General features: G+C 37.5%; 2 protein-coding genes across 5 annotated transcripts in view; one reads left to right on the forward strand and one right to left on the reverse strand.

Annotated features, from left to right (window-relative positions):
- The window catches only part of CFAP69 (cilia and flagella associated protein 69), a 36,006-nt gene extending 15,082 nt beyond the window's left edge, over positions 1-20,924 (forward strand). Inside the window, exons 16-23 of one of the 3 annotated variants that reach the window (XM_064704266.1) lie at positions 800-881; positions 2,140-2,332; positions 2,861-2,998; positions 5,111-5,187; positions 6,280-6,474; positions 7,451-7,537; positions 9,288-9,392; positions 20,237-20,924. In XM_064704266.1, coding sequence (XP_064560336.1) covers positions 800-881; positions 2,140-2,332; positions 2,861-2,998; positions 5,111-5,187; positions 6,280-6,474; positions 7,451-7,537; positions 9,288-9,392; positions 20,237-20,278 — 919 coding nt within the window. In that variant the 3' untranslated portion in view covers positions 20,279-20,924. Of the gene's footprint in view, positions 1-799; positions 882-2,139; positions 2,333-2,860; positions 2,999-5,110; positions 5,188-6,279; positions 6,475-7,450; positions 7,538-9,287; positions 9,393-11,420; positions 13,379-20,236 lie in introns of those variants that run through there. The other 2 variants (XM_064704265.1, XM_064704267.1) reach the window with 2 other exon arrangements.
- On the reverse strand, positions 15,469-18,567 carry FAM237B (family with sequence similarity 237 member B). 2 transcript variants are annotated; one of them, XM_064703295.1, is made up of 3 exons: positions 18,501-18,567; positions 16,325-16,721; positions 15,469-15,635 (listed from the first exon to the last, which is right to left on the reverse strand). In XM_064703295.1, exons 2-3 carry the CDS (start codon positions 16,704-16,706, stop codon positions 15,610-15,612), a joined length of 408 nt encoding a protein of 135 aa, XP_064559365.1. In that variant the 5' UTR covers positions 16,707-16,721; positions 18,501-18,567; the 3' UTR covers positions 15,469-15,609. The 2 variants fall into 2 exon arrangements, with proteins under 2 accessions (XP_064559365.1, XP_064559364.1); XM_064703294.1 differs by lacking the exon at positions 15,469-15,635 and having other exon boundaries at positions 16,236-16,721.
- Positions 20,925-25,350: the final 4,426 nt, after the last annotated feature.

The following is a 25,350-nucleotide window of genomic DNA, read 5'->3' on the forward strand; positions in this document are numbered from 1 at the left end:
GACAACCTCACTCCCCACACAGAGTGACCTCCTGACATGCAGAGTTACTCAAGACTTTCTAAGAGAGGCATATGGTTAGAGTCTGTAAATAAGTTTAGAGAGGTAAACAGCAGGCAAGAATAGACCAATATTAGCAAAAACCTATGTAAACATAAGAATTGTCTGTAAACTGGCTATATTGGGCTAAAAATATTTTAAAGATTGCCAGTACATGGGAGGAAAATAAAAATTTTAAGGCAGAGGTTGATAAATACATTAAAAATCAAATATGTTTGCTGGGAAAAAAATACTGATACAGGAGATCTCTAGTTTCTCTGTTAATGACCATAGCAGAGGAAATAAAGAAGCAACAGCAACATGAACGCTGACTTTATGATCGTTTTAATCTGGGAGAAGCAAACAGTTGCCAAAAATGTGTTGCTTGACTCACCCCCTTGGTTTTGCTGGCAGAAATACTCATGCAGCCCTACAATAAATCAGATTAGGGAAATAACCTGGTTAAATTTTAAACTCGTTTACTGAGTTAGTTTCAGTTCAAATACATATTCCAATTGATTGAGAGCCTGCCAAATTTGTCAGGCTGCTTCAAGGAAGGTGTGCCACCTGCAGGAGAAGAAAGAGCAGTCAAGCAGGTATATTTAGTTATAGGTGTAAATGAAAGGCACATGAAACATGATTTTTCTGCTCCCTGAGTATTGCATACCAAATGGTATGAAATTCAGTAAAATAAATAAGGTGATTGTAGAATGTTCAGAATCATAAAAGTTTTTCTACATAAGGAATATTATTTCTGTTTAAGGTCCTGTGTCATTGGATGTTTCATTGCAGAGGAATCTTTTATTGAAAAGCAGGGCGTTTTTCTCCTTCTGGATTTGTTGGCAGTAGGTATTTTTATTACTGGTTTTGTAGAATGAAAGAGTAGGAAAACAACATGGCAAATTTTGTTATTTTTGTTGCAGTATCTCCTAAGACCAGTATGATATAAAAAACCCAACCAAACAAAACCAAAAAACAAACAAAAACCAACACAAACAAAAAAAACCTGAGTATATTTAACTGCCTGAGAGATACCCAGATATCTGCTCAGAAATTATTGTACAGGTTTTCCCTGTATCTTTTTTTCTTTTTTTTTTAATACGTATTTGACAGAGGGAGTTTTTAATTTAACAGAATTATTCATTTTTGAAAAGAAAACCCAAACTTTGCTCTCAGTTTGGATGACATCTCTCTTTAGAAAAGCATTTCAGTTCTTCGTATTGAAGTTAGTAAGAGCACTTGATGGCTTTAACAGTTTTTATGTTTGAAGTTACCTTGTACATGTATCTTGTGTGTATAGCTACTTTTGTGGATCTTGGACATGGAGCTGGCACAGACATCTCAACTCTTAGGAAATAAAAATGCACCTTCCTTGGGTCATTCACTCCTCATTCACACTGGTTGTGCTGTCAGCCCGTGATATTCTTGCAGTGCAAGGCTGCAGACCCTCAGAATAGCAGAGTCAAAGAATGGCCTGGGTTGGAAGTGACCTTAAACATCATCCAGTTCCAACTCCCCTGGCCATGGGCAGGGCCACCTTCCACTAGAGCAGGTTGCTCAAAGCCACCTCCAGCCTGTCCTATCCAGCCTTCAGGGTTGGGACATCCACAGCTTTCCTGGGCAAGCTGTTCCAGTCCCTCAGCCTCAAAGGAAGGATTTTTTTTCCCAGTATTTAATCTAAACTGACCCTTTCTCAGTTTGAAGCCCTTGCCTCCTCTCAGCTGCTGCCAAAAGATCTGGCCACAAAAGAGAAGGTGTGCTGTGAGGTACTGCTCAGCCTCTGCCTTCAGAGGGCTGTTTCTTACAACAATAAACCTTGGTAGCAGCATATGATCCTGGAGCCATGGACACAAAAACTGCTTGTGATTGTACACACAGGAATGCATCTCATATGATCCTATCCTCGTGTTCCTTGATTTATGGAACTTTGCATAGCAGGATGACAGAAACTTTAAGATGTACAAGCTTATACACCAATTTTGTGCAAATACTAGTGATTAAAAGCTTGCAGTTACTTGATTACATAGTACACAATTTCTCAGAAAGAAGACATCAATGTGTTTTGAACAGTTTAAAACTTTGTTTACTTTATCCTTGATAAAGGTAAGGGACAACAACCTGTGCAATATAATTCTTGGAATCTTGGTTGAGTTTTCTGACAACCCTAAAACCGTTTTGCACATGAGTATCTGGCGAGGGAAGAGAGATCGAACAGCAGCAAACGTTCTTGTGCAGTTATGGAGACAGGAGGAGCAGGATTTGGGAGTCAAACGTGATCAAAATGGAAAGATTGTTGGTAAGTTTTGTGATACATGTGGAACTGTGAGCAGTCCAGTAAAATAATGATATTCTTTGCTCTTGTAGTCTGAATTCTGATGACAGTAAATAACAGCATTTATAACTTTACACTATAATTCTTACCAAACCTAAAATATCTTCAATTTCATTTATTTTTTATTTAATTTTAGTTATTCATTTATTTTCATTTTATTCTGGCCACTATATGGCATTTTCTAAATCAGCTGGGAATGGACCAAGTATTGAACAGAACAATGACCAGCTTTTCTAATGCTAGACAGTTGAACTGCTAATTTCTTCTACAAAAGGCATTTTATTTTGTTCTATGTCGTAAAAAGAAGTGAGTGCTGTTCTCACAAATTTTTACTCATGCTGATTAAAATTTCCTGACCCAGATTATGTTCAACTCTTGGCCAAACAATCAAAATTATTTACATGGTGTCCACAAAGTAAGATGGATTTCCTCTAAGTTTGGGATCATACTACTACTTCATTCTTCTACTCTGGTTTTGTGTTTTTGTATTAGACCCCAAGAGACCTGTTATGACCAGCTTCCAGAGACAGCAAAAGGTCATTCCAGTGCCTGCCTGCTGTCCCAGTTTTTCCGTCATGGAAATTTCAGAGAGCATACGGGCAAAAATTTATTCGTTATTTTGGAAGCTAGGTAAGACAAATTAGTTGCCTTGTTAGTGTCATATTTGTTATTAAACTGAACTTATAAATAAAGTTACTATGAAAAAAAAAAAAAACAAAGTCAAAGAAAACATGATTCAGCATCAGTACTCTCTAATTGATAGATGCTTGGTCGTTATGGGGTTTTTTTAGAGTCCCTCCTTATTAGGATTTCAAGACTTTCCCACTACTTTGTTGCCCCTACCACCAGGAAGAATTTTCTTAGGACTAAACCTAAAATTTGCTTGAAATTCTCTGCAATTTATTTTCCTACACACAATATCACTTTCATATATTTTAGTACTTGTACATTTATTTCTCTAGATTGAGAAAGATATTACTCATTGATTGCATTTTCTAACATAATCTCTAGTTATTCTTGTTTTTTCTATAGTCTTTCCAATTGAATCAAATTCTTCTTGGTCTGTAGTGCATCAAAGCTGAGCACAGTAACTCCAGCAGAAGCTTCACAGCCATACAGAGTTATGTTACTCTACACATCTTGTAAATAAACATTCAGACATAAATGTAACAGTAGCTGTATTCCCAGTGCCATGATATTGTTTGCTCATTCAATTTAGGATGTTGTACAGGTAGATTAGAATTTTCCATTCGTCCTTTCTGAATTAAATTCTATGGTTTTAGATAGTTTTTCAGAGTGGCAAGATTAGTTTTCATTTTAATACTTTCTTTCAAAGTGTGGCAGTCCCTCTTAATTTTTCATTGTTTGTACACTGAATATGAATACTCATTATACCCTTGTCTTAAAACCTAGACTGAATTCAAGATAAGTGATAAATTCTTCCACATCCATGAGATTTTTTTTTCTGTCTGCAGACAAAAGTTGGGTCTTAGTTTTCAGTAATTCATGTGGATATTAATTTTTTTTCTGTTAACATTTAGCTGCATAAACATTATCTAATTATTTGTTTCAGGGTTTTTTTAGGCTTATTTTTGTTTTCATGTCCATCCTCTGCAGGTTCAAAGATAATTAGTAATTGTTCTGAGATTGCTTGCCAGATCTCTGCTTTACCTAGAGAATGAGCTGGTTTGAAAACATCCTTAGTTTCTCTAATAATCTATAGCTACTTGCTCCTCTGTTGTAGGAGCTCCAGGCTCCCACTAATTTTAGTAATGTTAATTATATTGAATGTTGAATCACAGCTGGATTCTTTACTAAAATAAAAAGGCACAAGATTTTCTTTCAGCTTTCTTCTATATTCACAGATAACCCTCCATGTTAGTTATATACATTGTACTGTCTCCTGTGAAGTACTGAAATTATATGAAATTTGACAATAACATATGGACATATTTTATAGTCTTTTATCAGCAACTTCCTGGGTTGCTCCATAACAGCCTGGAATCTAGAAAAGCATTAATGCTAAATGGTCTTTATTTACAGTATTTCTTATCTTCAAAACATGATGTAATTATACTCTAGGTAGATGCTACTTTTCCAGTTACCACACAGATGATATGATGAAGTCCAGAAAGATTTGATACTTGATAGACTATATTTACATTTTTTTTAATTAAGTGCCATTATCCTTCAGTGTGCAAAAAACCAAATGAAACATAGTCTCAGCAACAATACTTCCCTACCTTATTCTTTTCCACATACTGGGAACATTTTGTAAAAATGGAGTCATGATGCTCAAGGCATTATGCTAAAGACAATAATCTACAAGAAGGAGGGACACCCTCATTTCACAGCTTTGGAACAAAGCATTAGTATAATTTTCCTGTTGGCTAAATCACAGTTAAAGCAAACTTTATGTGCTGAACTGCTGCTCCAGAACCTGTGATCAGTAGACTCAGCTGTTTGTGTGCTTTAATAGAAATCAAACCCTTACCACAAAAGTGTAGCATCCAGATGATTGGAAGGCTGACAGCACCATTCATAAGTAAAGATTTTAGTACAGAGAAAGTGCATTATAGAGAAACAGGGGGTTGTTATCAACAATAAATGCTCAGGATCAAAAGTGACTGCCTGGTGTATGTATGGTGAAGATTTTACATGTGTTTATATGACAAATAAAGTTTTTAGAATATTATATTTTAAGACCAGTTCATCATACTGATGTGATTAATATTCTTTTAGGTTTTGAAAATTTACCTGGCTTATCTGCTAAGGACGTTGTTACACTTGCTATTATACAACATTATATTGACTTTAAAGTGAGTATAGTTCAAGCAAATAATACTATTGTACCTGCATTCCCAAAAATAGCAAGTATATCTCAGGACACAACAAAAAAAATAACCCTTCAAAAGCTGTCCTCTATGTCACAAGGCACCTATAATTTTACATAGTGAAGCCAGTATTCACCAGCAAAAGAAACAATCCCACCTCCAGCATTGCATCAATCCCCATCTTCTTGCTTCATATTGCTACAAATGTTTGTGATCATGCAGCAAATAAGACTAGAAATTAATGCTAGTTAAAAATAACTCAGAAAAAAATAGTTTTAACTGTTTGCCAGATCAAGACAGGAATGTGCCAGGAGTAAGAAATTGGGGAAGGACTGGAGAGTAGGACTGTGTCCTTGTGTCCTTGCACAGTAAGGTCAGTTTAAGGGGACACAATTAAAAATTACATTAAAACCACATTTTTATAGTTTCCTCTGTGCTTTGCTATCTTTGTCCCTATGTGCAGTATCCATCCATCCATCCATCCATCCATCCATCCATCCATCCATCCATCCATCCATCCATCAATCTGTCCATCGTAAAGTTTAGAATGGTGTGCCTTTAGGGACTACAGCAGGGTAACAAGCTTTGTGAGAGCTGGAGAGCTGTCTTGCTCAAAAAATGCTTTAGTTTATGATAAATTTATGCCTAGGAACAAAGTCTGTGAGAGCTTGCAGTGCTCAGGAAATAGCAAGACTCGGTCTTTGGTTGATAATTCCAGCTTCTGTTGATAGCTTGTGTTGCAGTTTGCTCTAATAATATCTGCAATTTAAGATTTTAAGAAGTAGAAGTAGAATCAACACTTTGCTCTTGTAAATTGGTATTTTGAAGCTATTCCTTCAGAATTTCTGTAGTTATCAGCATTCTTGTTGCCTCTCTTTGAATCAAGTTTGGTCTTTGGAAGGCTTAGGGAAGCTTTAATGACTGAATCTGGCATAGTAGTAGTGCAGTCTAACCTTGCATAAAAATTTTAAGAAGTCAAACAAAAATAAGGAGAGATATGGTGGCTCTGTTTTATTTTGAATAATTGGAACTGAAGAATGTGATAAATACTGAATATGGTGTGTGTTTCACACACAGGTTGGAGAGGTTTGGAGTGAAATATCTGCAGAAATAAAAGAAGAATTCAGGCCTGTCACATCAGATGAGAGAGCCTTGAAACTTATCTCAGAGGTGTCAGAAAATACTGGAAGAATGGTTCTTGGTCTGCAGAATGAAGCGCTTGAAAGACAACACAACCAGGAAATCAAGGAAGAGAAAAAAATTTACAAGGAAGTAAGACAAAGGAGTATTTAAATAAGGAAAACCCACCTAAGCTTTTTTTCCTATTCTTATGCAGATTTTCTTATTATATAATATGGAGAATCCTGTGCCTGAACACTGCTTGAAAAGTTTAAATCTGTCTCAGCGGCCAAATTTTAACTTTAAATTAAATTAGGTTAACCTCAGTCCTCCCAGCTTCTATAAATTCCACAGTATTTAGAGAGTAACATGAAAAAATGAAGCAGTATCATCAATGATGCATCAGCAATGGGGTAAAGAGAAAAGGTCATTACTTTACTATAGAGTTGCACTCGTGTCCATCTGTAGCAGATGACAGTACAAAGTACCTATTACAACTACACCTGCTTCTTAAAATGAAATACAAGTTTCTATTATAAGTTCCCTTGCTGAATATTCACAGGTCTTTATTACTTCAGAAATAGGGCTTTGTGCTTCCCAGCATGCTGTGAATGAGAAAGTATAGACATTTTCCAGCTTTGGTTATGAGGCACACATTTCATGGTTTTGCTCATCTGCTGTTTCACCCTCTCCTGCTTTCTAAGAAATAAGATCATTTGGTCCAGTTGTCTGAAATCTCATGCTAGGGATTTTGAGGGATTGTCCTGCATTATGATGACAGCACTTTTGTCACCTGAATTTATTCTATCACTTTTACTCAGCATTTGAGAGTAAGAATATACAGAAAGTACTCCTGAAAGAGCTGGGCCTCATCCAACATACATGTTGGAAGAGAGGAAAATTAGTTTGCACAAATACATCCCAGTTTACAAGGGCAGTGCATAAGTGCAGTTTTTAGAGGGCTGGTACTTTACTACATTATTGTCCAGTCTCAGTGAGAGGGATGAGCTAAGGTAGCCAAAGGGGCAGAGCTGGATGTTCTTTTCAAATGGCACAAGCAATGAAACCAGAAAAGATCTGATACCAGCATTGTGTTGCATAAATGCTGTAAATCTCATTTCTATTACAGATCCAAGCTACCCAAGTACAGAAAGAAATGATAGATAAATCTTGGCAAAATTTCTTGGCTCGGACATCAAATTATGAGGCATTGAAGGTAAGAAACCTCATGGAGCAAAAAATTTACAATCATGATGTTGTTGTAATAATTATTAAGTTCCAAACACATTTCTTAATGAATTAAAAGGATGTTCAAGTAGAAGTGATAGTAAGTTATATATTCACACAGACACAGAAGAAGTAACCATAAGATGTATTGGAAAAGTTATACAATCTTTGATTATTCTGACTACAACCACAAATTGGGGATCAGCATTGTCACTTGCAATTGAGGAGTGGGTGTATATATGTGTATTTCTTCTAAAACTGCTGAAACTATGAGTCTGTTTGTTCTTACTTTTCTTTATTTTTTCTAATTCTTCATTCTCTTTTTTTAGTACAGCAAACATCTTTCAAGATGGGAAATATTTTATGATGAAAGGAGTCTCTTCTAGCAATATTGTCACTTTCCCAAAACAACATAAAAATATTAGGGTCCTGGTTTGGCAACCAGACTAAGTTGGAAAATGAATGAAATCAGACTTAAAAGAAAAGCTTTGGCAGATAAATTTAATTTTTCTTCATTTCCCAAAGGACTTGCAAAGGAGAACAATTTTCTTTCTATGCAAGCGTCTTCCTGGCCTGTGGAAAGATGTATGCTAGAATTAGAAATTAAAAAGGGACAGAAAAACTACAGACTCATTAGTTTTAACTGAGTTGAACTGAGAAGCAGTTTTAGGCGCATGAGGAGGAAGGAGACTGGTATAGACTGTCAAGAATTTACCAAGGACAAATCATGCCTTGCCAATACTGCTGCGTTCTGTGATAAAAGTATTTGTTCTGGAAAAAGAGGAAGGGGATGCCTATTCCCTTGGCTTTAGCAAGGTTTTCAGCATGGTTCTGTGTAGCGTTTGTGATCAAAATGGGAATACACGGAGTAGACTACATACAGGTCAACTGCAAGCTGTGGGAAAAACTGGCTGGATTGATGGGCTCTAAAGGACAGTGGTCAGTGATTGAAGTTTAACAAGTGGTCAGTTTTGAGTGATATTCCTCTGAGTTAATTATAGGGTTGATAATACAATGTTGATTTAACATTTTCATTAGTGACTTGGATATTGAATCAGTATCCATCCTCATCAAGTTCAACGTGTGAATGCCTCATCCCAGGAGCTGTTTAAGGCCAGGTTGGATGGGGCTCTGAGCAACCTGGTCTGGTGTCCCTGCCTATGGCATGGGAGTTGGAACTAGATAAACTTTAAGGTCCTTTCCAACCCAAATCATTCTGTGATTCTGCAGTTCTGTGACACTGAATGGAGGAAGCAATCCACATGCTGGGAGAAACTGGATGGATGGGCTGACCAAAAGCTCATGAATTTCAGGAAATGAAAATGTGAAGTCATTCACCTGGGATGTACTGAGATTGTGTTGAGATGCCTCAGTAGAGCTGGGTCTGCCTGGAGAGGCAGCTCTGTGCCCTGTGAGGGGTGAAAGCTGAGGCAGCAGTGTGCTCTTGTGGCCACGGAGGCTCACAGCACCAAGGGCTGCATTGCACAGAGCACACCCTGCAGGTCACAGCAAACAGGGATTCCCTTCCCAGCCTTGCACTGCCACGGCCATTTAGTCTGGCTTTGGGTGTTCAGTACAAAAAAGAGTAAAAAGACAGGGGGAAGGTACTTACAGTTAGAGGCAAATAGAATTATAACCTGATTTATTTTGTCACGTTGTTTGTATATGTTCAAATGAGTGCAAATGACACAATTAATGTAGATTAAAACTATTTTACCTTTTTTTCTGACTATCTTTAGAAAGCAAAAATGCATCAGAAAACATTAATAGAGGCTTCCAGATCTAAGGCAAAGCTTCACAATGGACCAGAACATTCTACTGATATTCCAAAACTCCATACAACAGTAAGTAATCCTTAATAACACTGTTTTATTTTCACAAATAGGTAAGTGGCTGTATACATGCTGCTGCTTACACTTTCTTTAATAATGTTTATGTTGACAAGCTCCAAGTACATAAGAAAGAATCTGTGTCTTCTGCAAATCACCACTTCCCATTCTGATATAGCCTTAGACAAGCACTTGGCCAGAGTGAGATTCAGATCTGCAGATTACTCTGAAAAAGTGTGGGCAAGATGGGCCCTCCGCTATGTGACATGTACCTGTCGTGACACAGCCATTCATGATAGCCTTGCTGAGGTTAAGACCGCCTCCTTTCATTGTTGAGTACATCTGTGCAACCTTTGATACATACATGGAGGTGTTCTTTATCAGTACCATGTCCCTGACTGCCTGCAGATACACCACTTATTGCATCTGCAGAAACCATTTTGTTCTCATTTCTATCAGTTAATTGGAGTGTGAGAAAATAGAAAGCCTTTGTTAAGATCTAATTCACACCTAAAAGCATATTTAGGTGTTGAGTTTTGACAAAACATGGGGTAATCCTCAGTTCCAATAAACTGTTTTTGAGCTAACTGGATTATTTCTATGTAAGCATCACAGCTAAGGAGGATTTAAGGGGGATACTTTCTTTGTTGCTTATAAATTACTCTTACATGTGAGGAAAAATGAAAAAGAATAAACATGAGGTGCTTTTTTCAAACTTGCATGAAGGTAAGAGATTCTATTTTGGGCTCTCTGGCATGAATAATAATGACAACTAAGGTGGCTGCAAATTGAAAAAGAAAAGAGAAGGTTCATGTTTGAAGTGATGGAGAAGCAAGGAACCTAATAGGAGGCAAGGGGATTGTCTCAGAGTGCTGGACTAGGATTTTTCCCACATTATCTTAAACTTCAGAAAGATATGGAAAGACACATCTGGGAATGCAAGATGAAGTGGGCTGAAACAATTATTTAGGTACTTACATAAACAATAGTGAGACTGTTAAACAGCAATATTTTGCAGAAACTATCTGAAATTTTTTTACATAAGCATGAGTAATCTGGAAATTGTTAGTGGAGAAAAATATATTGTCAGATTTTATTTTAAAGGCTTGAACCTCAAGCTCTGAATATTCATATCTTAGAGGGGGAGCATTTAAAAAGAAAATACCTTCATGGTTCTACAATCAATATTTCAATAACAGTAGATAAAAACAAGGAGAAGATTAGTCAATTTTGCAGAATAGGTGTATTGAGAAAAAAAAAGTATCAGCAACATCATATAACATTCCACAGGTACTTTGCTTAGAAGAATTACAAATGACAGACATGGCTGGAAAATTTTTTAATGCAACAATCTGCCTAACACTCTCAGCAGGGAGAGATGAAGATTAAGCTAAGATGGTTATTGCAAACCAGTCATGGTCAGCTAATCAAACATGTGAGCTACATGCATGCAAGGAGTTGTATTTTTTTTTTCAGTAGGTCATGATTAGAAGACAGAGCTGTTACTCAAGGATATTTATTCCAAGACTCCCAACCTATTCAATATAAAGAGTAGTAATGAGTCTGGAAAGGATATGTGTCTTTCAGTCTTGGAGATTTCCTGGAGCAGTAGTTCTATGCAATTAAATTTTGAGAGAAAAATGGCCCGTTCTTTTTTTTTTTTTTCCTTATTTGGAGTAATAAGTAATAATTTATAGTGGAATTCTGAGTGGCTGACATCCTATACGAATCCAAATAACATTGTACAGCAAACTTCTATTGGATAAAGGCTTGGTTTTCTTTTTTGCAATCCATAAATCAGACTCGAAGGCAGAAAAGCGAAGCATGTAACAGCACCCACTGAAAAAACACTCTCTCCTTTCTTTTGTATTGATGGAAACGAACTGTGAATTTAGTGTAAAGGATAGTTTTAGTGGCCCTCAGAAACCTGAGGGCATCTCCACCAACTGAATAATATTTTCAAAAGGCAGTTCATGATTTAACTCTCCTCTCATTTTAAATGCTAGCATGAGAGTTAAGCAATGTATTTATTTTGTATTTCAGGTTGCACCTGGTCGCTGTGTAACTGTGGAAGGGCCTTGTCAGGAAGGGCTGCGGGCTGATACAGACCCTGCTCGTAGCAAGTCCACTGTTGGTAGAGCCATCAGAAACAATCAAAAAGATAAAAACATTGGACTCAGTCAAGAAAAAATCAGTACCTGTAGAATAGATGCTGTTCCAAAGAGTGGTATATAAATATGTAGTTACCTATGTGTAGATACAAGATAAAATCTGTTTTTAATGACTTGAAAAATTGTTTAGAACATCAAAAGAGTAAAATTATATTTTCTCTTAATTATATAATACAGGGATGTTTTATTAATAAAGTCCCCTGTACAGTATGGTACAAAGGTATGTTAGTCTAGTGACTCTGTGTGCTAATATCCACTGTCAACAGGTTCACTATTTTAATTTCCTGACACATTCCATGCATTGCAGTTTAAGCATCTCATTGAACAGGGTGATAAATCTTCACATAAACACATTTGATTCTTCATTTTCCTGAATACCATACCCACATGTTTTTGTCCAAGCCCATTTTGTTTCTTGAATTGCCACTTTTAGCATCAGGACTTCTGACATCCAAGTTTTCTTCTAAACACTCACTAAGGAGCTTGTTTGTGCCAGCAGTTTCTCCCAGCCTGTTGGAGAGGCCTGCTGGAATGTCCTTCTCCATTTGGGTTGCTCACAGCTCTTTACCTGATCTTACTAATCTAATAATTGTTGGGCTCTTATCCCCGTTGTCTCCAGAAAGAATTCATTTTCTTCCACCTTTGCACCTCTAGAATGCCTACACCAACTGGTGAGCAGCAGACCTCTGTGTAGATGACTCAATTTCTGAGCTATTTTCTTTTTTAATTTGGTCAATGCCAGAATTCACTGTTATACAATAGCACAAGACTCCCTGAGGCTCTTAATTCTAAAACCATTTGCTGTCCAGTGCTATGGCATACATTTCTGTGACATTGCAAGCTTTTATGCTGTGACATACAAACTGGCACTTAGTTTGTCTTTTTTGCCTGTCACCAATATCTTGAGAAAAGCACAAACTTTTGTTTTTTTAACTGCCAGCTTAGAAAAAAGGAAATAAATTTGAGCTAAACATACTCCAAACAAACAAACTCACTTTTTTTTTACTTCCTGAAAGAGGGATAGGATAGGGTGTGTGTATAAGTGTATCTTCAAAATGTTTCTCACACAACAAGACAAACATAGAAATAGTGGTATTAAAAATAAAGGCAAATACTTTTGTTTCAAAATTGACTACCTAAATTCTATAAAAAGAAGAACCCTAAGAAAATAATTACATAAAATAAAACATACATATGAAAAATGATATTTGAAGTTTAGAAAAATCTCTATAAATGCATTTTCCAAAAACCAGAAGGATTTTTTTTTATGGGCAGTTCTGTTACACCCTTGTTGAGTAAGGAAGTCATCACACTGTAGAGTAGAAAAGTCATCTAATACTTAGAGAAATTAAATTGAGTTGTGCTAATTTAATTTAACTTTTTATGGTGACCCTTTGCTGACCTATAATTTTAGCTGTTATCTAATTTAATTATTACATTTTCCCAAGACTATCTGTATAAAGTTTGTTTTATTAAACCAGCCTACTTGTATTTCTTGCCTGCCTACAAGAAAAGTTAGCCAAGGTATATAAAGATTCTCTAACTGAAGTCCTGTGTCGAATAGTTTTGCTCAGTTTTTTATGTTTACATTTCTCTGACAAGGCTAATAAAGCCTTGCTGCTTTATTACTGGTTTAGAGGATGTGTGGTCTGTTGTCTTTTTACAATTAAAACCAAATGATACGTATTTTACTAGGAGACCAAAGACTGTGACGTTTGGAGGGGTTTTTACTTTTTTTACATGCACATATGTGAATGTGTAGATGACTCATTACTTCTGGCAGCAAGGCAAAGGCCCGTTAAAAAAAATGTAGAGGACATGTAAGCCCTCCCAATTTCTGAGCAAAAACTACAGCAATACACTGTAGCCAAGCTATGGATAAAGAACCAGAAATCAGTTTTGCTTTTGCAAAAGTCACAGAGTGAGCCCCATGGCATTCTCCCACAACTGTATTGTTTCTGCTACAGACACCCTGACTGTAAATGAGCTGCTGCAAATGCAAATGCTCTTGGTAATTAAGCATTGATGTTAATTAATAATGACTGGAGAATGAAGGGGACAGAATTTCCCCAAATAGTTGCATTTGTCCTTCACAAATCAGTACTGACATAAGCAGCACATAGTACAAACAGCATTTGATTTTGTCAGACAGCCATGGACCATAGTTTGGCTGTTGCAGGGGGAAACATTCAACACCCAACAAGCTGGGCTTGCTGTCCCTGCTGTAACCCAGGGGTGCAAAAAGAGGGGGTAGTGGTGGAAGGAGAGATAATCCCATCCCTCATGCTGACATGCCAGGAGCAGTCAGCTGTGGCTTCCCACAGCTCTCAGAGATGTACACCATAGCATGTCCACCTGGAATTTGTTTCACTGCTGCTGCAACCTGGGGTTGGTAATCACCTGCCCCTTTGGCAGACAGCACAGGGTGACCATAGCAATTGATTGTTCAAACATTCTGGAAACAATTATGGTGGATGCTAAGCACTTTAGTGTCTTATAGAAAACTAACTAAAACAGACTTAGTGCCTGAAGAAGGATGAAGCTTTTAAAACTGCATAAGATACCTTGCTCTGACATTCAATTAAAAGAGGAAATAATAATTGAGGAAACAATCCCTTTAAAATGTTATTATACTTTAACACTTCCATAGGTGATCAGTGTAGGTGAACAAGGGGCATTTTTTAATATTGTTTATGCTAGTTAAAACTTCTGTTGTAAATGCAATGCAGTACACAGCTTTATCAAATGGATACTGCTGGGGCAGGTTAGATAATTCCTCTCAACCTGCTGCTCATCATAATGTATCAGTTCCTGAAGTCGCTGTGTTTGGGTGTGTAATAACTCCATCTGCTCAAAAATGTTATTTCTATCAGGAACAAAGTGATGTTCATGGGTCAGAAAAATCTCTCACTACTTTTGTACCCTCTCCAGAATACTGTATGAGATATATTTTAGAAGATGCAGTTCAATATTGTATTTACCTAAATGAACATTTACAAATCTATGAGACTTGTTGGATATTTTACAAACTATATATGAGCTAGGCATTATGTGGGATGGATTTCTTGTTCCTTATATATGCTTTTACAGCATGAGTACTATTTCCTAAAATAATTAAAACCACCTGTAATCTCATAAAAGTCTAAAACACAACAGGGACTGAACAAGCTGCATTGCCCAAGGAGTAAAGCAGAGAACAGTCAGCATTTCTCAGGATTTTTTCTGCTCAGAATTGGATTTAGGAGGCAGTTAACCTCCTTGAATTATTTTATCCATGCTGAATGGTTTACACTGAGATCAGCAGTTGAATCAGCCCGTCCCTCTTTTGAACCACTTGGTGCAATGACAGGGATGGGCTGCATCATCTTATTTGCAGTCTTGTGTAAAGCATGTCACATAGTAGTGGCATCAAATAACATATTAATAGGGAAGAAAGCTACTGCTATTCAGACCTTGTTGCTTAGAAAAATACTTTAATTAATCCATAGCTTAGACTAAGCAATGATGAAATACAAAGTCTAGACTGCACAGGACATTACAATGAGCATAATCCTTCCCTTTACCTTAATGTCTCACCTCCTTCTTTTTTCTTTTTTTTTTCAGTTCTTAAGGTTAATAGTATGTGCAAGACAATTTATAAAATAAATTTGTTCACATTTTCTCAGTTGCATAATGTATAAAAATATTTTGGGTTCCCATCAAAATTAACTTTTAAAAAGAGAATTATTGGAAAGTACATGACTCTACAAAAATATGACACATACAGACTTTAAAGTTTATGTGGGAAAACAAATTTTTGACTCAGAACACATTCACACATGGAGGGAGGAAAAGGCAAGCTTAGCAGACTGCAAGACAGGAAAGCAAAAGGGACAGTGTGGGGGTTCATGTACTTATCAGTTTAGGAGTGATTGAGTACTTTATACAAAAAGAAAAGAAAAATAAAAGGGTTGAACCATGCCAAAGGATTTCTCCAAATATCTACAATACATATTGTGATTTTGTGCTCCTTCGTTTTGATGTTGCCTTGTTTAAGTATCTTCATTTTCTCTCCTTTTGGCCTAAAATGGATTGGTGAAAGCAGACCCTGCAAGATTATGAAAGACAGGTAGTTATTGTCCAAGCAATATATTAGAAATGCTATGATTAAATATTCTTCATGTTCATTCCAAGAACCTGAATCATCTGACAGGGTACATCAGAAAAAAGCCTATTGCTGAGGAGGAATGAGGTCAACAGATCTAGGTCACCTACATGATCTCAGTTCAGACTCTAACCCGATTATGATGACCAGAACCTGTCACTGTTTAATGATTCACAGTGACCATGACATCACAGTATGTGTCAGTAGTTTTACTGGGAAAAATAGGGCTCAAACCATCAGGGGTTTGAGCTTCTCTTCTGCAGAACAATGAATCCCCAAAGCTGAGACTGAGTTCCTAATACCAGGAAACTTTGAGTATTGTAATTATTTATCCATGTATTGTCATTTATATGCACATTGTGATAAACAGACAGTGCAGCATCCATTTCCACACACTTCCACATGCACATACCCAGTATTTTTTACACTTTGTTAAATACAGAAATGTGATACTCTTAACTACCAGTGTCTTGTGTATTGTGAAAGTAGCTACCGTTGAAATATGCAAACACTTTTGACAAGTAGAGACAGAAAACTGGAAATTAGTATATTGAGCTGTCTAAACAATGAAGGGTGAGGATGGAGCATTGGTTCAGTTCAATATTAGTACCATATCCTATAACTATAGTTACCTCCTAAAGTTCTGTGTGAGTACGTGGAAGAATATTTGGGAGATGTTAATTGTCTTCTGCCCATTCCATGGGATCTTGAGAGCACACAGTCTACATACATGTCCCAGAAGTTCTGGGCTAAATCATTGAAGAGATCATTGTGCTTGGGCTTAGGGGATTCCTTTAGGAACATCATGAAGTCCCAGAGAGCAATGACTGTATCTGCTACCTTGAGTTTCTTCATTTCCACCAGCCCATGGGACGATACCTCCCAGCACTGATGGTCAATCTCACGCAGGCTTGGAGGAGTTTCTTTTTGATACTCTAGATTGGCATAAACCAAATTCACTAATAACATACAGCCCAGCTGAAGACACCACCATCTTTTCCATACAAATTCCATACTTGAAGAAGATACCTGAAAAGAAGTGAATAAAATCACAGTGATTCTGAGATTATATAGTTCATTGTCACATAACTCTCATGGGTACCCCAAGAGATCATTTAGAAGAGATCATTTTATTCAGAAAAATACATTTTACCAAACCGTGGAATAAATACCAGTCAATGAGCCCTAATGCTGGAAGCTAGTTTTGCACCTTGAAATTGTTAATGCCATTTAGAATATGAAAACCCAAAGCAAAAAGTTTGAAGTGACCATAACTAATGTCAGAACTGCTCCTTGAGGCCAGCATTTCTTCCCTTAACCTCCTGTGCTTGGATTGTCAGTAAAATCAGGTTAATATCAGATGCTTAAAAAGTCCTAGTGGTATGCTATTTTAAGTTACTGCAAACAAATAACAATTGTAAACAGCCAGTCTTTCATGGAAAGTCTGACTCAGAAAGATGGTAATGAAGGAATGGTAAATCAGACTGTACAGTGTATTGGGTGAGTGTAGGCATGCTATGAACTCCTTCTGCAGCTGTTGCTTCCAAGAATGGAGGACGGAAAATTCCTTTTTGGCTTATATGAGAAAATTAAGTAAGATTTTGGCATTATTTGGCATTATTATTTCTAGTATATATGGAAAACAGAGAAAGTATCTGGAGAATTGGAGATGGAAAGAGCAATAAAACAGGAGGCATAATAAGGACTTCAAAGTCTACAGAGTATGTATTCTCTACTATACAGAGATTCCCCCTGGGAAAAATGCAGTCTTCCTATGATGTGTATTCCATATCCTTGAATCAAGTTTAGACAGAACAGCACTGAAACACCTGATTTATTTTTATTTTAGTCAGTCCTTTCTATCAAGATAAAGTGCAGAGGAACAGGAGAATAAACATAAAGAGAAAACAAATCAAACAAAAAAGACAAGCATAGGAAGAAGTCTGAAGAAAAAGAATCAAAACTTTCAGACAGTGCCCCTTATTTTGGTATCCTGAATCAATTTCATTTTAAGTAGTTGGTGCCATGCTTATTCTCACAGTTTCCAATTTGGAGTGTAAAATACAATTACGAAAATGATGTGAGGTTTTGTACAGAAAATAGTGATGGAATTAGAGAGAGAATAATCCATAGATCATACAACATTTATGTGGAATGTCTGTAAGAATACAGAGTTAGGGTGACACCATGGAGTTCACAGTCACAGCAAACTGGGTCAGGAACCAGGACAGCTTGAAATAGGCCTTTTTGCTGTGGCCTCAGGGTCTTGGGATGATTTTTAGTTTGAATGTGTAATCACACTGCTGCAGCCACCTGAGGTCCCTAATCATGTATTCCTTTACTTCAGCTTCAGAACCCAAGGAACTGAGCTGGACAGATACCCTCCAACCTAGCTCCTTCCTAAAAGCCCAGGCAGCTACATTTCAGCATCCTGAGAGTTTATCAGCATGCATTAGTTTTCTTCTTTGGGCTCTTAGAAAACTGGTTCCAGCAAACAAGTAGGGATGGAAATGCTTCTTTTCTCATTTCCACTTCACTAGGCACCAGCGTTCAGAGGAAGGACACATTGACAATTTCCTACAAAGTAGAAAAACGGCAGCCAGGAAACAACCAACATTTTCAGTTGTTCTGATTTCATGTTTTAGTCCAGCTAAAAACTGAAATGCTAAGGGCCCATTTGAACAGCACAAACAGGAGCAGAGACCACAACAAACCTCAGAGACTTTGAACTAGTAACTCCCACTGTTCAGTACAAGAGAAATTTCACAAAGGCAGTAACTAAAGAGCCACAGCAGAAGTTGTACTTACAGTATTTGAGCGAGGAGATGGAAAACAGTAGCCTTGAAAAAGAGAAGTCAGCCACTTGGAGATAAAGAAGGACATTCATGGGAGGGCTGCAAGTGCCTGGCAGCTGCTGGATGCTCCGACGATGCCGAGGTTACAGTGCACACTGGCAAGGCAGCAGCAGCAGCAGCTGAACACTCCCCCCACAGCAGCGCTGCAGCAGCGCCCAGTGTCAGCCTGGGCTGGGGCATCACCTGCAGACACTGCCCTCGGGGAGGGGCAGAGGGCTCTCGGAGGGAGGGAAACATCATGGATAGCAAATCCTAATCAGGAACAGGAACACTCTCATTTAATAAACTCCCATCACAAACCTAGCTTTCCATGCACGTTCCTGTTTGCCCACCAGAACATGCAGGGACAGTGTTCAAAGTAATGAAAAAGAACAAATATGTGGTAAAATTGGGTCCGTTAAGGTTTCACAACATGATTTGGTGGAGTTCAACATGATAGGAACAGTCAGTTTTTTTCAAGTAGAAATTTAGTAATTTCTGTCAAAAATCAAAATATACAATGCTTAAGCACAAATACAAATCTGCTCTGAAATGACAGAGTGTCGTGAACATATTGTAATGTTCATGTCATTACATATTGTAATGTTCACAATAATTTTGTATTTTCTGGAAGCCTTACCAGCTAAGGTATGTCAACACTGTTTCAAAATCTTGCTTCAAAAAGTGTGGCATGTTTGAACCTACCTAACTAAATGGAAGGAAATATCTGCAAGACAGGAATATAGTTAGTTTATCTCTGAACTTGTTGGATCATTGAAAGGAGCTAAAGCTCTATTAGATGTAATTACTCCTTGAAATTCTAAGGCAGTGTTCATAAAAAAGAAATTAAAGCATTAGAAAGACTTCACAAAGAACCTACCTTTTAGCAAGCTCCCTTGTATCACTAATAAAAAACAGCATTCAGTAAGTTTTCAAGTTAAGAAAATTTCCCCTTTTTGTTTGGTTTATGCACTATCAAATTTATTAGTGTTGTCAATGTCACAGTGAAACTGCCAAAATTTCAAAGGCATTTAAAGGCATGTAAAGAGGTGGGCAGTTCCACAGCTGCTTTACTGCTTTAATCCCTTCTCATTTAATTCCTGCTTCATCTAGGTGTAGTGGCACAGGCTACTGGTGCAAACACAGTGATTTCCTTCCATTCCAACAGCCACGGAATGCAGCCTTTCATCATATTTCTTCATCCTACCGATTCATTTTTATCACTCTCCTCTTTTCCTTTTTCTAGTTAAATCCACCCTTTTTAGTCTTAAAACAAGGTACTTGCAGAACACACCTATAGAAATCAAAATGCTGAGGAATAGATTTTTGTTGGGAAAATCTTTTCAAATAAAAATACTTCTTTTTAAAATGTCACCTTGTCAACAATGTTCTCTTAGGAATCTACATGAAGATTCATTGATAATATCTTAAAAAATCCCATCTCTATGTGAAAAAGGTTCTGAAGGCTGACTTCTCTATTTTTATTTTCCTTTCTGATGTTATCCACTTTGTCAGTCATGCAGTGAGGGATCATCACCTGGGGGGGAATGCCACCTGGAACAAGGATGAACCCATTAATTCAAGTTAGCAGAGATCAAAATGGAAACTAATAATCCTGTGAAATGTTACATGAAGTTTGTAGGATGGAAGCATTATGAAGACAGTCACTGATCATGTTTATTAAGTTAATCACTTAAATTTCTATTTCAGAACAAGAAAAATCAAGGAAAGTCAAGAAAAATCAATCTGTGACCACCTTTGTAACATCTAACATATCTGAAAGCTTTAAAAGTTTGGGCTGAAGGGGAAATCCTTAAAGCAGAGAACCCATCCATGTACTTGGGAAAGGTGTTTTTTTCAGATAATGACTAAATGTAAATGGGATTTAGAGAAAAATTGTGTTGTGTTCTTAATTCTGCAGGGCTTCCAAAAAAATTCCAAAGCTGCAGCATACAGCATACATATAAACCCAAGGACTCCAGCACAGCTGCTTGACACTGAGTTTTATTAGATGGCTCATATGGCTTATAGTAAAATTATCTATTTATGTGATTTTTAATTTTTTAGTTGATAGGTTTAATCTGGGCAAAATAAAATGTTTCCCTCCAAATTCTTCCAGCCGTGATACCTTCCCATGGCAGGTGTGTTAAACTGTTGTACTTCTATTTATTCCTTCTATTATGACAGCTGAAGTGCTTCCATCTAGTGGGACTTTATGGTACTGAAGAGTGCACCCTTGCTGTTGGGTAAATCTCTTTATCTTTTCCCATAAAACTGTAAAATTAATACATCAATATTTTACAATATTTGGACCTTGGGTATGTTGGTGAAGTTATTTCTCTCGATTAAAAAGACCATTATGCAAACTTACCAGCTGTGTGCACATTCAGAAAGGCAAGGAAAGAAAAATCAACTTTCATTTTTTGATTATTTCAACTCTATGTTAAATAAAGCTGTATTGCTAAAATATTTCTGCTTATTTTCTACATATTTCCATCCAAGTTAGTTCTTTTCTAGACTGAGAAAAAGTCTGAGACTGACTGACTTGCATCACATAAAGCAAATTTCAAAAATCTGCTGGTGGTGGAATTCTAAAATTGTTGGGGGAAGAGATTTTATGGCTTCTTGTTAGAATTGATTACAGTACACTACTTAGTAATTTATACCATGAGAGAAAAGAAACAGAGGGGTAAAACGGTGATTTGAGTAGCGGTACCCTTGTGATTTTCAAGCAATCATATACAAATATGTGGTACACAGTAAAAATGAAAGAGCAGGAACTGAAGCATTACTTGTCATGAAACTCAGAATATGCATTGACTATATATAAGTCAGTTTGGAAAGCTTTAAAATGCTCCCAGCCTTTTGTGACTGAATTATATATATATATATCTGTGACATAGGCACACTTGTTCGTAAGCAGGATTGATTCACTGAGGATAAAGAATTGAGTCACCTTCTGCATCACTGATTAGCAGCTTCTGAAGTAAAAAATGACAGAGTGATGTTCTGCCATCAGGCTTGACAATGAAGCCTGCCCTGTTACTGAAAATCAAGTATGACACACCCAATGCAAGCAGGAGAGAAAGGTGATGGAATCAGTTCCTGCCCTGGCAAAGAGAGTCTCGTCAGGAGACCAGATACATTTCTGAAGTCAGGTATTTAGACAATGAAACATCTAAATATCTTCAAACTTCAGAGTGTTAAATGATTCTGTTTCAGTAATTCTTAGCATCATGTATGTGTGATGAGCCACTTAATGTTATTGATGGATCCAGAAAATGCACAATGCCACATTTCAAATGAAATTTTGCTTAATTCCCTGCTGGCATGAGCTTGTTGGCGTAAACTTGCTCTCTGTTGAAACAAATATAGTGTTATGTCAATAAGTTCAACACCTTTAACTCATAACATATAGGAGACCTGCTTTCCTCTATTTCTGTTTTTTGAGGTCAAGTTGTGGACTGATTACATGACATCAGTTAACACTGGTTAGTACTGCTGGCACCTCTGGGCGAGTCCCCACATTAACACATTCACCTTCTGCTGCACAGTAAGGAAGTGCAGCACACTGAATTTAAGGCTCTGCTAAAGTAGACCAGCTTCAGACTAGGCTGCTCTTAACAGCTGTAAGGACTAAATTCAAACACTGTGTACCACAAAAGCATAACACAGCACAAAACCAAGGTGTAATTTGATACATCCTTGTACTGGTATCCAAGGAGGGCTCTGGGCCTGTCACTTGATCCTTGAAGAACTATCTACAACTTACCTGTGCTTTTTTTATCTCACTTTAAAGTTCTTTTGCTTACTTCCTTCTTTCTATTATTTTCTATAGAATGCTGACATCATATACTTTACTGAAGTCACAGTAACACAATCTAGCTGTTGCATTCATAAGGACTTCTGAACCTTGCCTACTATTCAGAAAAAACTGACAAGTCCTTCCCATATTATTAATCACAGACCTGCACAAAATGTTCTGCTGTTTGTACTATGAATTGGCATGGTAACACAGAACAGGAAGATCCTCCTGAATGACAGGGACTCGTTCCCTGCCACTACAAAAAACCCTCTGTTGTACAATCACCTCATACATTTATCAAGTGCCATATTAAAAATAGAAATAGTTTTGTTCCCACTAATTCCATGAAAAAGCAGTTTCATTAGTCAATTGCAGTAATGACTAGAAACATGATTCTGGTTTCCTGATATATTTATTACTGAATAGTACATATCTGTTTGTTCTTGTGTCTTTACCCTTCATTTAAATGGTTTTCATCCTTCATGTTTATTTTCCTGATATATTTATGCATAGCACTTGTGGCTCCTTTCTGGTTTTGTTTTATTGCAGTAAACAAGCTGAGCCATTCTAAGATCTGTTCTTTTGAAAGGCTCTCAAGGTCTCTGATGCTGAACCCAACTTCCCTCTAGCTCTCTCTTAGTTCAACATTAGCTCAGCTACCGAACAATTGATTAGGTTTTCACAGTACCCCAAATGAGATTTCACCAGGGCCTTACACAATTACCTCAATACCTCCCTACATTAAATGAAATCCATCTCCTGAGATACTTGTGTTGGTTTAATCCCAGCCAGCAACTAAGCACCATGCAGCTGCTCCCTCACTCCCTCACGAGCAGGATGGGGGAAAGAATTGGCAGTGTAAAAGTGGGTTGAGATACACACACTTTAATAGGGAAAGCAAAAGCCGTGCAGCAAACAAAGCAAAACAAGGAATCATTCACAAATTCCCATGGGCAGGCTGGTGTTCTGCAGAAAAGCAGGGCCCTGTGACACCTAACAGTGACTTGGGAAGACAAACACCTTGACTTTGAACTGTTCTCCTCCCTTCCTTCTTCTTTCCTGGCCTTTTTTACTGATCATGATGCCACATGGTATGGGATATGCTTTGGTCAGCTGGGGCTGGCTGGCACTGGCTGGAACTCACAGCCTGCTCACTGGTGGAGTGGGGTGAGGAGCAGAAAAGGCCTTGGCTCTGTGCAAGCCCTGCTCAGCAATAAAATTCCCTGCATTATCAACACTCTTCTTAGCACAAATCCAAACCACAGCCCCATTCAAGTCACTGGGAAAAAAATTAACTCTATCCCAAACATAAGTAGCACATTTCTGTACTTACGGTGACTCCTAAGTATATCTCATTTCCAAATTTCATGAGCGTTTTCTTACTGATTTTATCAGGACTACTACAAAAAATATCAAATAAGGCCATCCTGAAACAAACCCTTTAAGCCTGACACCTTTCTTTTCAACCTTATTTGTGGCTATCTCATTTTTTCAGTTTCTCTCCTAACCCCAATATGCTCATTCCTTCCCAGATAATACCATATCAAATGTTTTTGGGAATTCATACAGCAAATTTGAGTTTTTCCAAAGCTTTGCAATGAGACTGAGACCAGGTTTTAGGGTCTGTGGTTGGCCAGGTCACTTTTCTTCTTTTCAAAGATAAGCAATTACAGTCCACCTTCAGCTGACCTAACTTCAAAGACTTGGAGAGACAGATGAAGATAGCAGGGAGCTGTTCATGATGAGGTTTGACCTCTGGAGACATCTGAGTACAGAAGAGGAGTCTCAGCCTGCAAGCCCTCAGTTAAATGCCTCAAGGCCAAGGCCAGGCCCACATTTGCTACTTTCCAGTCATGACATTCTTATCTGATCAGTTCAAAACACTTCCCAGCAGATTTTACATATTACCTGCTTCGGGACTGCAGATGTGCTCCCCGTGATCTGAAAGCACAACATGGGAGTTCTGAATTTTTTTCTGGGGTAATCATTTCTGTTCTGCCATTCACATGAACCTAAATATTCTGCTGAGCCATTTAGAATGTATAAGGCATATCACTGTTTTCTAATTTTTTTAAATTATTTTATTATGTAGCAGATAACATGCATTGTTAAAGTAATTTTTAGTATTAAATTACTGTAAATGGTAATGATTCTTCTCAGGCAGCTAACTGGTGCAATCAAGAATGTAAAACCTTGTGGAAAGGGCTAAAAAGGAACAGAAAAATATTTACTTTTTGATGAGGATTAGTGCTTTAAAAAAACCCACAAAAAAGCATAGTCATATTGTCTAAGAAATATTTACCTACAAAATAAAAGCTTATGAAAGAACTTGGGAGTGATTTTTCTCCTCTGCTCTGCTCTCATGGGATTCCACCTGGAGCACTGTGTGCAGTTCTGGTGCCCCCAACACAAGAAGGACATTGAACTGTTGAAGCAAGCCCAGAGGAAGCCATGAAGCTGCTAAGGGGATGGGATGATCTCCCCTCTAAAGACAGGCCAGGAAAATTTGAGCTGTTTGGCCTGGCAGAGACTGTGCTGAGACTTCAGAATAACCTTCAAGTATGTGGAGTGGCCGTACAGGGAAGCTGGAGAGCGACTTATCCAGAGCTGTAGTGATAGTACAAGGGCAATAGGTTCAAAGCAAAAGAGAAAATATTTAGGTTAGATACACAGAAAATGTCCTTTACTGTGAGGGTGATGAGGCACTGCACAGAGAAGCTGTGCATACCCCATCCCTGGAAGTGTTCAAGGCCAGGTTGACAAGGACTTTGGAGCAAGCACTTTGGAGCAAGGACTAGTGGAATGTGTCCCTGCTTAAGACAGAGGGATTGGAACTGGATGATCTTTAAGGTCCCTTCCAATACAAAGCACTCTATGACTCTATGATTTTTTCACCAGTTTTACTCTTCACACCTTACCGATGTCACGATTTATGAAATAATTTCTTATTCATGACCATTTAAAAACTACAAAGCACTTTAAATCTTATTAAAGCCATGTATTTTTAACTGTCATACTT

The sequence above is a fragment of the Zonotrichia leucophrys genome, chromosome 2, assembly GCF_028769735.1.
Source record: "Zonotrichia leucophrys gambelii isolate GWCS_2022_RI chromosome 2, RI_Zleu_2.0, whole genome shotgun sequence".
NCBI classification, from domain to species: Eukaryota; Metazoa; Chordata; class Aves; order Passeriformes; family Passerellidae; genus Zonotrichia; species Zonotrichia leucophrys.

What these genes read in the sequence shown, in the direction of transcription:
- FAM237B (XM_064703294.1), bottom strand. Translation starts at nt 16,706, where the DNA reads ATGGAATTTGTATGGAAAAGATGGTGGTGTCTTCAGCTGGGCTGTATG.